This window comes from Phoca vitulina, unplaced genomic scaffold (assembly GCF_004348235.1).
Source record: "Phoca vitulina isolate PV1807 unplaced genomic scaffold, GSC_HSeal_1.0 scaffold7, whole genome shotgun sequence".
Taxonomy (NCBI): Eukaryota; Metazoa; Chordata; class Mammalia; order Carnivora; family Phocidae; genus Phoca; species Phoca vitulina.
This window is the reverse complement of record NW_022589710.1, coordinates 2,129,814-2,143,720: the sequence shown is the minus strand read 5'-3', so window position 1 is coordinate 2,143,720 and position 13,907 is coordinate 2,129,814. Positions and strand designations below refer to the sequence as shown.

Sequence of the window (13,907 nt, the reverse complement as noted above, 5' to 3'; positions counted from 1 at the left end):
TTCCCAGTGATGATGTTCCCCTGTTCTGAAAATATTTGAAGGAACAATCTTTGTATTCTTGCTTCTCAGCTTTGTAAGCATCAGCTGTCTCACCAGATAAAACTGCGGATGCAGCCTCAGACCTGATACTTATTTCTTCGTAGGTACTGTGAAATCCACCTAGAATTATCATATATTAGAGTTTGGGGAGCATTAAGGAAACTAGTTCCAAGTAATCATTTCTCACATTGGTCTCTGAGCCCAGTTCTTTTTTTTTTTTTTTTTTTTTAAGATTTTATTTATTCATTTGAGACAAAGAGACACAGAGAGAGAGAGAGAGAGACAGAGAGAGAACATGAGCAGGGAGAAAGGCAGAGGGAGAGGGAGAAGCAAGCTCCCCGCTGAGCCAGGAGCCCGATGTGGGGCTCGATCCCAGGACCCTGGGATCATGACCTGGGCCGAAGGCAGACGCTTAACCATCTGAGCCACCCAGGCGCCCCTCTGAGCCCAGTTCTTTACCACATCAGCATCCAGGAGGTGTGCTCAATCTTGCTTTTACTTCCGGAACCACATACCAGAGGATTTCTCTCTCTCTCTCTTTTTTCCTTCACGTCAGCCCCCTCTGACAAAGAGCCACCCTGATAAAATTCTATGTGGACATCACTTTTATTCCTTGCTCCAAATTTTTTCTCATCAACAGGTTTGTTGAAGTCAAAATGTCTGGCCATTGGACCGCAACAGAGTAGAGGGCTAAAGCATACCACAAAACGCTCACTTTCATTTTTAACTATAAGGTCATGGTAGGAATAAGCGTGATGAAATTTTAAGGTATTTTAGGTACCTAGTTATGGTAAGCTCTGCATTTTAGCTACCTAGCCTCAATATCAAACTATATTATAGATAGGATTTGTTCTTCAGCATCTTTTTTTAAAATAGAAATGATCACATAAAAATGTAAGATGATTCAGTTGGAGTTTAATGTGTATAAGAAATGTGTGTGCAAATGTTAGTGAATATACGAAAATACCTATGAAAAATGAAATGTAGAGGCTATTGAGGTGATGAGTAATAATTTTGTTTATAAGATGATTATTTGTTTCTTTTAAAATAATATTTTAAGACTGAAGCTAGGTATTTTGTGTCTTGAGCAAAATTGATTTTCCTGTTTGGAATGATTGACAAGTGATGCTGTGTGAATAATGAGATTGTAGGGGAAAGCTGTAACTCCTTAAAAAGTCTTTTAACCAGTAGACCTTGAAATGGAGGATCAGCCTATTAACACTCACTGGCAGACAAGGCACCTTCTTCTGGTTTGCTTAATAGGCAAGTAACTTGCATTTCTGTCTTTCTTTCCTCATCAATCTTTGTCCCTTCCTCCACCAATTCCAGACTTACTCTAAGACCAGGTTTGAGCTAAGAAAGTGCTTTGCTATTGGCTGGCTTGTTGGTTTCCAGTTAAATAGAATTTTCTGATTGCACAGAAGCGAGGCTGGTGGTCTCCACCCTTTGACTATACTAAGTGTCTTATTTTGTATTTGAACAATCTTTCATGGAGGGCCCATCTTCTAAAAAAAAAAAAAAAAGACCTTTTTTATGCCATTAGTTCATGAGGGAAAGATATTTCACCACCTGAGTAATGATGGTGACGATATTGTAGACATAATAGTTTCTATCACTGCTTCTTAACTACAGCTGAGAGGTAAATGAAGGCTACATGAAGGCTAATGAGGAGGCGTGCCCCCATGAGAACCATATTCTTTTTATCGGAGCTGGTAGCAAAAGGACCTGGGTTTGGTTGGCCCCATGCTCCTGTTTTCCTCTGATACCAACAGAAAACAGTGGGTAACAGGAGTGGTAGTAAGTAAAAAAGCAGCAGCGTTAGGCCTGGATAACTCCAAAACATGACTTACTAAGTGAGTCCCAATGCATGTGATGCAGTTCTCTTAGAGAAGCCATTTCCAGGTAAGTTTCATGATTATATCTAGGGGAACATCTGTGTTGTGATTGGCTTTAACACCTGTCTACACTTGATAATCACCACTTTACCTTATAGTGGACCTTACATGCCAAACCTTCCACAACTCTCTAATTTGAGATTATTAACATTCATGTCTTAATTGTATTTTTTACATTATTTTATATTTAATGTAGGCAGAGCCATGTATCTATTTATGGCTTTAATATGCTTTGTTCCTCATTAACTTAAGTGAAAAACCAAGTTTATTTAAAGGGAAATACTAAGGGAATAACAGTTCAGGATATTGTCAAAATCACAATAGTAGTATCATTATTAGAACAAAAAATTCAGTTAGCCCTTATTTAATGAGCTTCCCACATGCAATAAAATGTGGCATTTGACATTGCAGCAAAAAGCTATAGTAAAAAGAGCGGTGGACCCTAAGCTCATTGTATAATTGCGGTTTTCTCATTTATGAACAGTATTACTTTTGCAAGTTAGTGCTTTCCATGCCTCAGTTTCCTTGTCTGTAAATATAGTGATGACAGCAGTAACGCTGCCTCTGTCACAGACCTGTGGTCAAGTACAAGAGAAAAAACCAGAAACTGTATTTTTAAAAGATTTTTTTTAAACTTTAATTACTGGGGGCGCCTGAGAGGCTGGGTCACTTAAGCATCGGACTCTTGATTTCAGCTCAGGTCATGATCTTGGGGTCATTAGATGGAGCCCCATGTCTGGGCTCTGCACTCAGCAGGGAGTCTGCTTGGAATTCTCTCTGTCCCTCTCCCCCTCCAGGTCTCCCCCAACTCCCACGCTTGTGTGTGTTCTCGCTCTTTCTCTAAAATAGATAAATAAATAACATCTTTTAAAAAAAAACCTTAATTACTGGGGAAAATGTCACTTGTTAGTATGTCAATTTCTAGGATCCTACCTCACAAACTGGTAGGAGATAGCTTACAAGATCCGTGTGGGAATTTATCTACCTCTTACATCTTTTAGGACTCCATGGACACGATAGCAATCTGGTTTTATTCTTCACGAATATTCCAGAGAAGCAAATTTCAAGTATTTTATCCAGGTTTGAAATGAACAAAAGAACAGAATTTTGCAAGGAACAGAGTTCAGTGAAAGAAATAACATGGTGAGGGAAATCTCTGCAGATAAATGATCACACGTTTTTTTTTATGGAGTTTGACACGTAAGCTGAAATCTGAATGACAAACAAGAGACAACCATAAAAAAAACAAAGGAAGGAGTATTTCTATAAAGAGAACAGCATTTGCAAAGGGTAGAAGGGGGTTGCTATTTCCAGGAGCAAAAGATGGAGGGAGCCTGGTGGACAAAAGGGAGAATGGAATGAGATGAGAACGGGGAGGTACTCGAGGCCCAGATCATGTAGGGCTTTGCGGGTCATGGTAAGGGCCTTGGGTTTTATTCTAAGCATTTTGGAATGCCATTGAGGAGTTTTTAAAAGATGGTTCAGTCTTCCATACTTAAGTTTGAATGGCCAGTCTGCTCAGAGAAACCAGTGTGGGAGAAATCACAGAAGCCTGGGTGAGGGCTCGTGGCCTGTTAGCTGGAATGTGGCTGCTTTAAGAAGTCTGCCTGACTTTCCCCAACTCTGCTTTGGTCCTCAAAGCCCCCTCCCTCCCCAACACCTCAGATGACTCCCGTTATGCATGAGCACTGTTCTCCATCATTCTTAATAGCCCCACCCCCCACCGCTCAAGTTCTTGACTTAAAACCATATCTTATTCAATCTTTGAATTGCCCACAAAACAGACTTTTGTGTCTCCCATCTAATAAATGTCCCGTAAATATTTGTGAAATAAGTTAATACACTCGCAGTGGTTTCAGCAGTCACTGTGCTCTAGAATCACCTAGGGAAACTGAAAATGTGGATGCCAGGCCACACCTCCAGAGATTCTGACTCATGTGGTTTGGTGTATTTGTAGTAAAAATTCCCAGATGATTCTGGTGCGCAGTTGGAGTGGAGAGCCAGGGAACCAGGCTGGTTCTGGGTGGTCTTAACCTGGGAGTACCACGCTTACCCTGCCCCTTTAAATGCCTGTATATTTCCCTTGTCCTTGTGAACGTTAAAGGCATGACAGAAATGCCCTGGTTATCTGGCCTTTAAAGTTACTCAAAATAGTGACTACAGAGTCTATTGTATTGAGGATTCTCTCCACACTGGTTTCTCTGAGCAGACCGGCCATTCAAACTTAAGTATAGAAGACTGAACCATCTTTTAAAAACTCCTCAATGGCATACCAAAATGCTTAGAATAAAACCCAAGGCCCTACATGATCTGGGCCTTGAGTACCTCCCCGTTCTCATCTCATTCCATTCTCCCTTTTGTCCACCAGGCTCCCACCATCTTTTGCTCCTGGGAAATAGCAACCCCCTTCTACCCTGAGTACTACTACTCAGTAGTATTAGAGTACTAATACTCAGTAGTATTAGAGCACTCCAATATTACTGACCCAGGGTATGCTATCAGTCAATTTGCCTTTGGAAGAAGAAAGATTCCTGTTTTTCACCGGACGTCCAGAATTTGACTGACATGTTTTTTATCAGCTTTGGACCCCAAAAGCACCAAGACAACAAAGGGGATTAAACATGGCTCCTTCAAGCACAGAACTCAGAAAGTCTGGCAATGGTGTGTTTGTGCAGTTGTTTTGATTTCAGAAGTGGAAAGTCTTTATTTAACTCTATATAATGTGTATATAATAATATAATTTTAAGGCACCTGCTTCAAAATAGAAACTGGGATGTTGGAGATAATAACAATAAACAAAAATTAAACCAAACCGGGCTCAGTGCCCAGGAAAACTACCGAGATTCCAAGAACTGGGCAAAGAATAAGCGAGTAGAGAGCACGAGGCAGGCAGGGCTCGAGCTTAAGTGCCTCAGGAAAAATGACTGCTCTGCAGCGCCATCTCAGTTAGTAGTTCTGTGGGGCATTTGTCATGTGGGTGGGGTTCCTGCCCTTCTCATTTCAGTGACAGGCTTCCAGTGGAACTTGCTTTTCTAAAATGTCAATCCTAAACATGCCAGTAATTACAGTGATCCTGCATTGTGTTTTGAGTTTTTATAATGCTGTGAACCACTTGGAAATAAGTGGACCAGAAGTAAAAATAGGAGTTCATAACGACTTTAAAGCTAGAAGGAAAACCTTCATGTTTCCCAGGATGCCTAAATGTTGTGTAATTTACATAAACAAAGGAGGAAATCCTCTTTGTGTGTTTAGGGGTGTGTGTCTAATACAGGAACCCATGTTTTCCTGTTATTGAAAAGTATTCTTTAATCTTTTCAGCACATTTTAGGACCTGCCTGTATTCCAGGTATGTTGTTTCCTCTACCATGAAAACAGAAGAGCAGGGCATGGCTGGCAGAGAAACCTGTTAGATCTCATAGGAGACACATGAAATAAATGCATTAAGTTAAATGGCTGAATTTAGTTCGGGGAATGGACTTACACACAGAGCCATAAGCCAGACAGGCTGTTTGTGAATAGAAGACTATAGAATTCCACTGATCGAGAGTGTTAAGGGGATGGTGACTTTTTAACCGTGAAAGTAAACGTAATTGGTATGAAATGTTCAGAAGCTTTTAGCCAAATCTAACTGACATAATGAGTAATAAACCTAAGCATTATTTGAAATTATTTTTTAAATGTTTGCTAAATTCTGGTTTGGAGCAAAGGGGAGAGTGTCATAAAAAGAGGTCTTTAATCTTGGAAGCCTAGGGCTCTCACCAGACGTAAGGGCAGGGTGCCCACATCTCATTCGCCTCTTGGTCCCTGTGTTCCTGCTTTAATGACCCCGGATACTGAAATTGCCCTAAACTCTCCTATGCATGAAGGAGAGTCTTCTTACCAGCACCCGTGACTGGAGTAGGTGCTTTCTCTCCTTCATCCCTCAAGGATTCTTTTTGCCATCTGTTGAACATCTGCATAGTTATCTGGAAATGTAGGACCTGCAGGGTTATTGGAAACAAAGAAAGAATGTGCCGTCGATGCACAGGCTTATCAGGATTACATTCATTACAAGTAGTACTTTCCACTTTTTTGGTTCCCTTAATAGCATCATTTCTGTTAAATTTTACAAACTCCTACAGCCAGGCCTAGGAGGAGCTTTTAGGAAAGCCCTTTTAAAACACTTAATGACCACGCCACCCTGGAGGCTCTAAGTCACGAAGTAAGCAGATGTGGAAATATCCAGAGTGACTCTCTCCTAGTGGCTGGTGCTTGGCCTCTGTCTGAGAGGTGACACTGTCCACCCTCAGCATGGAAAGGGCAAAGGAAGAACTGACTAAGGCTGGGAGAAGCAGCTGTCTTGGTCCTGCAGGTGTGGTGACCTCAGGAATTTGGGAGGGGGGCGGTGCGTGAATGCCAAACACAGTCAGAAACAGATGCAAACTAGATTCAAACTGAACAATATTTTTTTCATTATTTATTTATTTTAAAGATTTCACTTATTTATTTGAAAGAGAGGGAGACACAGCGAGAGAGGGAACACAAGCAAGGGGAGTAGAAGAGGGAGAAGCAGGCTTCCCAGAGGGAGAAGCAAGGGGAGTAGAAGAGGGAGAAGCAGGGAGCCAAACGTGGGGCTCGATCCCAGGACCCCGGGATCATGGCCTGAGCCGAAGGCAGATGCTTAACGACTGAGCCACCCAGGCACCCCCAAATATTTTTTTAAAGTGAAACATTATTCTATCTTACTCTATCAGGTGAAGCCTGATTTATTTACACTGGAATATCACATTGGAAATACGCATTGCAGTTCCCTAGGGGAGCCAGTAACCTCCACTTCCTCTACAATTCAGCTTTTCCCAGTAAACTCTACCCTGATGCCTGCCAACCCCACATGCTGCTTTCCCTGCAGTTGGTCATCGTGCACTTGTAGCCTCCATGAAAAGTGCTTGGTGTCCCTCGGTTGAGTTGTGTTTAGTTTGAATGAAGACATAAATGAAGCAGCCTTCACAATTATAATTATGTTGTAATTACTTCAGAGTGGAGAGTGTAACTATTTCTTTTGAGTTCACCCCTCATCAAAGACACACATATTCATATTCTGTGTGTGTGTGTGTGTGTGTGTGTGTATACACACGTAGGTGTAATGAGAAAACAAACCAACCTTCGCGCCCGCTAATCTGAGTGGTCTTTCCTTGGCAGTAACAAACAAGAAACCCACACAAGCATCCATCACGAAGGTCAAACAGTTTGAAGGCTCCACGTCGTTCGTGCGGAGATCACAGTGGATGCTTGAGCAACTTCGCCAGGTTAATGGCATCGATCCTAATCGGGTGAGTGAATGCCCAGTGTTGAGCGAAGGTGTTCTCTTCACACGATGACTCTCTCACTGACCTTGGCAGTGCTGGTGGTTATCTGAGTCATCTCTAACAAACTATTTCTCTATTTCAGTGATGTGGCTAAGACTTTTGGATTTCTGTGTCCTTATGGGGAACTACAAGTCTTTTCATCATGTTTGATGCAGAAATGTAAGGGGATGCGTATTGAAGAAATGCTGGCTCCTGTGTGTGTATCAGCCAAGCGCAAAGGGCAGAGTTCAGATATCATGTCCATGGTTATTAATATGAAAAACTATGTTCATCAAAGCTTCATTTATCTCCTAATACCACCAGTGATGAGGTTTTTTTTCCAAAACAAACAAACAAACAGATGACACCTTACAAATTATGTATTTGGATTTATACATGAGAAACATTTTAAGGTAGAATTATTTATTTAAGTACTTTCCCTTTTGCTCACACATACTCGCTATGCAAAACCTCAATAATGAGGAAAAATAAAATGTAAATTTTAACTATATGCTAAAATAATAAGGGAGAATCTTTTCCTTACCAAAGGTTAGGAGCAAGATTAATTAATAGAGCTTAGAACCTGAAGGAATCCTTTTCCAGGTCATTGGGAAGGCAGCATGTAGCCTAAATTCTGCCAGATCCATGTGTGGTATGCTGGAAGGGCTTTAGTGATACTAGCCTCCTAGGGACATCTATAAATACTCTTCAGATCTGGGGGGTTGCTTGATAAACAGAGAAAGGTGGACTCTCTTTCCATGCATCTAGGTGCTAATAAAGATGAGCCTTGTGATTAAGACCAAAGTTTTGAAAGGTGTTTTTGCCTTTACGAGTCTTTTGTCAGGAGTAAGCTGAAAGCAGCAGTTTTTATAGATTGAGATCAATAGTTATTTCACTGTCTTTTCCAGGATTCTGCAGAGTTTGATTTGTTGTTTGAAAACGCATTTGACCAGTGGGTAGCCAGCACAGCCTCAGAAAAATGCACCTTCTTCCAGATCCTCCACCACACCTGCCAGAGGTACCTCACGGACAGGAAGCCGGAGTTTATTAACTGCCAGTCCAAAATCATGGGAGGTGAGTGGGCATTTGTAGGGCTTTGGTCATCCTGTCTCCTGAGACTCACTTTTACATAAAAAGTTAGGTGTTCGGCAGCATAATTAAAGACAAAAAAAGAATCAGGATGCTCAGAGTTAGACAGCATGAAAACCATTCTAGGGAGTTCTTTGCGTGCTAAATCCAGACACGGTGGTATGTTTTCACTCTTAACCAAAAGCTGGTCTTTTTAGAAGAATTAGCCACTTAGCTAAGACTGTTTATACTATGAGAACTAACCTGCCCCTTTATTAGGAAAAACTCTCAGTTTGGTTTCTTTACTACCATTTCTGTAATTTCATTGCAGAGCACTGTTTTCTAGGCTGCTTTTTCCTATTATTTCTCACAATATTTTACAAATATTAACATACAAATTCTTACAGATGTAGTCCCTTTCTTTCAAATAGCAGCTAGTCTTAGGTTTATTCCTCGGATGGCATACAGAGCAGAGTGAGGCCGAGTGCTCTAAGCCAGCCTGAAAGGGTGAGTACCAGTGTTGGCAACTTAATGAGAAACATTTAGAGGGTGCCTAACACATTTCTTTTAGGTGGTATTTCTTTTTAGGGAATTGAAACTGAGCTAAAAATATTTTTAAGAAGCCTTGCCAGTCACTCTGTGAGTTGAGGAAGAGCGTTTCTGTCATTGCTCTTTTCACTGACCTATTCTCCTGGTTTTGCAAAAAAAAAAAAAATTGTGCACCAACTTGGTTTTAATCAAATGTCAAATGAAGGTCACATTATAGACATTACATCTTCTTGAGCTGAACGTATCTTTCGTATGAACATGGCACAGAACCCATTATTCCACCCTAGCCCCTGAGGTACACGGCGTCGTTTTGCCATTAGTCTGCTAGATGTCATTAGAGAAGATTCTGGCCAGCGCTTTGTTGTTATCCGCTGACATGTTGATGTTCCTCTTGAACAGTAAGTTGCTTGCATCCTAAGAACCTAGAAAGGCCTTCTTTAGGCGTCGATGCAGTATTTTATTACAGCTTCTCCATTTAGTCCTCGAAAAATGTTGATGAGTAGTGCATATTGTCTTCCAAGTGGCCCCATACCGTGCACAAAAGCAAAAACTATTAGATGTAGATGTTGAAAGGAAAGAGATCATCTAATACTGGCCTCCTACCATTTAGAAAATAGAATGAGCTACTGCTCGCCATCCTGTCTGTGCCCCTGGCACTCTTCACACGGATCCCACGTGCGAAGCCCAGCTGAAACAGACCTGGCAGGTCAGGGCGCACCGGGCTCAGGACCACAGACGACAGAGTGTTTCAGTGACTGCAAAATGGGCCCGGAAATCCCAGCTTTCCCTCATTCTTCATTAGGTGAGGCTTGTCTCTGCTATCCTAGAACCAGATTTGTTTCTTGATCTCAGGGTCCTCCTAGGAAATGTTTTTCCATTGGTGTCTGTATGGTCCGTAGCATACGCAGAAAGCAAGTAAGCAGAGTCTCCTCTGAAAATAAGGTGACATTATGGGTTTGAAATTTCTGTTGCCCTTGGAGAGGGACTCCCCTCATGCATTCTACTTCTGCGTGTTCCATCCTAAGAGCAGAGTGGCCAGAAGCAGAAGCAGGGCCATGGGAATTGGCACGTTTCCTCAGAAGGAGAATGTGAGGCAGAAGCAGGAGGACCCCAGCCTCACTCCCTCCACTGTCCTTGCCGGAGAAACGAGTCTTATCCTTCCAGGAGAAACGAGTCTTATCCTTCCAGGAGAAATGAGTCTTATCCTTCCTGCTAAGGTTGAGGAGAGCTTTGGTAACTCTTCCCTCATCTCACTGGGCAGTCCCTCTTCTCTTTTGCCTCTGAAACTCACTTCCTTTCATGCGTTCATTCATTCAGTCCTGGTTCATCATCCGATTATGCAACAAATAAGTACTAAGTACCTACTATGTGCTGGTCACTGTGCTATATCCTAGATATGGAGAATCATTCTGTATCTGGTTCCTTAGTAGACTCCAGTTTCACTACCCATTTTCCAGACTGGCGGGTCCCTAACAGCCTTACTCTGTGCTCTTCGTTACCTTCTTGAATGTCCTCAGACCTTCCCACACAGCCCCACCCAGCTGCTGCTTTCAGTCATTGACCCAGCCCTTCAGAGGTTTTCCAGTGCCCCATGTAAATTATGCAGCATTGAGAAAGGAATCCATATATCCAATGTTAACTTGTTAGTATGTATATTGGACAAAGCTAAAGACTGATTTCCTATAGTAAGAAAGAGAATGAGTTGATGAGACCAAGTGCCAGCATTGGCCCTACCTTTTGTGACTGCACCCATGTCTCTCGTCTTCCTTAGACCTCATTTTTCACTGGTGTGACATGTGGAGGTTGGCTTAGAGACCTGGAATCCACTTCAGTTTTAATATTTTGAGAATCTCTAATGCCTAAGTTGAGTAGATGAATCACTTCTTAATTTAAGAGTCAACTAAAAGACTTAGCACAATTAAATATTGACTGGCCTCAGATTCCTAAGAAAGGCAAACAAGTTTGAACTCAGCACATTGTAATTTGTTGGCAGCACATGTGTCCTTAATGAGCACAGCCTATCTTATTTAAACAGTTGCTTATCCTGGATAACAGTTGTACCAACACACCCTGGTTCATTAGCGTGCCGATCAGTCTTCCTTTCTGCCGCTTACCACACTTCAGTCTTAAAATTGTGTAGTGCTTGGTCACAACATTCTGACCCCTTCATGCTTGGAGGTACCTACCCCACCTTCAGCAGATGAGAGCTGTTTCACATTTCACAGTATCTTTTGGTCTGTCCTCAGAGTATGGGCCACACATCCTGGACACGGATATTCTGTGGACTGTGAAATGTCATAGATTTTTGTGATTTTTAAAGAACTAATATCAGTGTTGGTATGCTTCCCCAACACCAGATTCTTTACATGTGTTGTTTCATTTAGCCTTTACCACAGCCTTTGGAAATGTAATTTATTATCTCCATTTTACAGACAAGGAAATGGGATCGGAGAGATCATTAAATAGTTTGCCAGGGGTCGTATAGCTAGTAAGTAGCAGAGATGAGATTCAAACACAGGCCTCTCCACTCTAAAAGCATCTTCGTCAGGGCCACTGAGTGCCACACTCCGGGGAGCACACTGACATTGTCTTTGCTATGAATGGTGCCCCCTGAGGTTGTGCAGGAATTTGGGGGAAATATTTTAGCCAGCACATCCCTAGGTTTTAAAAAAGGGAGATAAGGGGAGGGGACCAGAGATTATAGGGACTTCTAATTTTTTACCTAGTCTTATTGTAGGTATGTTATTAAGATAGTAACTCTTAAGTATTTGGGGGTGGGGAGAATCCTAAGAATGATGGAATTAGGGTGCCTGGGTGGCTCAGTTGTTAAACAACTGCCTTTGACTCAGGTCATGATCCTGGAGTTCCAGGATCGAGTCCCTCGTTGGGCTCCCTGCTCAGTGGGGAGTCTGCTTCTCCCTCTGACCATCCCCCCCTTTTCATGTGCTCGCTCTCTCATTCTCTCTCAAATAAATAAATAAAATATTAAAAAAAAAAAAAGAATGATGGAGTTATCAGGGACCTTTAAAATTATCTTGCTCTTTGTAGTTTTTGTTTTTGTTTTTGTTCATCTGAATTTCAACATATTAAAGAGTTGAACTGCTTTGGTGGCCGGGGAAGATGATGGAGCCCCTGGGCCTCTCAGGTACTCTGCATCAGGCCCAACCCTGTCATCAGGAAAACTAAGGCCCAGTGATTTTGAACAACTTTACCAAGATCAGAGTCCTGGAAGCAAGTCTGCCTGACTTCCACCAAACTACACTTTCTTTAATACCAGTTCAGACGGGCTCATCTTTTAAATGCCTACAATCCCAGGCAGTTCTCCCCTTAATTGTATATACCTCCCATGACCAAGTTTTTTTTCCCTTGGGGAATAGTCAGTTATACAGAAATGGCTTTGGCATGCTTGAATTCCCTCCTGCAAATAACGATATTCTGTCTCCAGAGGACAGACTGGGAAGCTTTGATCTTCTGATGCTAGTTACAGAATCCAGGAGACACATGTATGGTCCATAGGGCCAAGGGAAGGTCCTTATAACCAGAAGGGGGGCAGGAGGCCCTAAGCAAGTGTGAAGAAGGGAGGTATTGGTTTCCTCTCCTGCCTCTCTCAGTATCTTGGCAGCCATCTTCTCTTCCCTTGGACGGTAGGAAGATCAGGAAGCTAGAACCATGTCCTCCAGCCTTGGTCATTCCTGACTTCCACTCTCCCTCTCATTTAATTCATTAAAGGTCAGTCACTTTTCAAAAATACAAAGCTATCCATTTAGTTGCTGGGTCCCTGAGCTACCAAGCTATGTAGATTTAACCAGACTGAAGGCAGAGGCATGGAGCCAGTCTGTCTACTGAAAAGTGACGTGGCATACTGAATGACAGGGGCCCTGAAAGCGAAGTCTCAGGTTCCTTTCTGAGAGGGTAGATGTGTGTTTATCGTAAGCAGAGATGATGGTATACTGTATATGTGTGATGACACATTTGCACTTCAAAGATGCCTCCAAGGAGTTAATCATATGTGTAGAACTTTAGACTTCAGAAGAGAGACTTGCTTTCAACCAATTCGTTTCAGAGAAACATGGTCTGCCCCCAAAGAGTAGTATCAGTTTAGCTAACAGGCCTGTCATATTAAGTCACAGTCCCAAGGGGAACCTTTTTGTATTGCTTTCTTCATTTTTTGTAAAATGTGAGCACATCCCACATGGCTCTCCATGGCTAGCTTATTTACACTGACCTTTTGTAGTGATTACTGTTGGCCCATTATTCTTAGGCCCAATGCCGTGGACTATGGGAATTTTCAGTGGTATTGGCAACTTCTGTGTTAGAACAATGGAGATTCTTGGCAAACCTGTTTTCTTCTTCAGTAAGTGTTGTAAATTATTTTGCAGGAAAACAAATGATTTCTTCTTCAAGGCGAGCTTCTGTACAAACTGAAGCATATCCTAGCATTTTCTCGAACTCGGCCCAAACACCCTTGGCTAACTCGTTGAATTACCTCTTGCTCTTTCACCTGTTTTCATCTGGGTCCTCCTTGCGTGGACCCACCTATATTGTTTGCAGCCCACCTGTGTACGTGTCCTCATTGACTGCATAAGCATTGACTCAGCACCATCTACCTGTCAGGCCCTGAGCTAGCTGGAGAGATCCAACAACAAAGGAGATACCTTTGCTGACTTGGTTTACTCTTCTGGGGAGACAAGAGGTGTAAACAGACATAAAACAATTCAATAGCACCAAGGTGACTGCTGAGCTGTGTTGTAAAGGATGGTTAGCACTGGCCAGACAGACAGTCGGGGCAGGGCGAAATGAGCTCTCTCTTATTGCCGTAGTTAATCCACACAGTTTCATTCCCGTGCTGGCTATATTCAGAATTTGGAATGTGGCAGATTGTTTTTCCACAAAACAGGCTATTTTGGAGTGCCATATATTTTCATCACCACCAAAGGATATTTCTTAAGTGTTGCCGTTCTATGCACAACCCTTCAAATGATGGTATCAAGCCCAGACTTCTGAGCTCTATTAGAATTGCAGGGACACCAAT

The 13,907-nt window shown here is 42.2% G+C and overlaps 1 protein-coding gene across 4 annotated transcripts in view; it reads left to right on the top strand.

Moving 5' to 3' along the window:
* Nucleotides 1-13,907, top strand: part of STXBP6 (syntaxin binding protein 6) — a 242,185-nt gene that overhangs the window by 183,006 nt on the left and 45,272 nt on the right. For all 4 annotated transcript variants that reach the window (XM_032404855.1, XM_032404853.1, XM_032404854.1 and 1 more), the window contains 2 exons: nt 7,113-7,243; nt 8,167-8,332. In XM_032404855.1, coding sequence (XP_032260746.1) covers nt 7,113-7,243; nt 8,167-8,332 — 297 coding nt within the window. The remainder of the gene's footprint in view (nt 1-7,112; nt 7,244-8,166; nt 8,333-13,907) is intronic.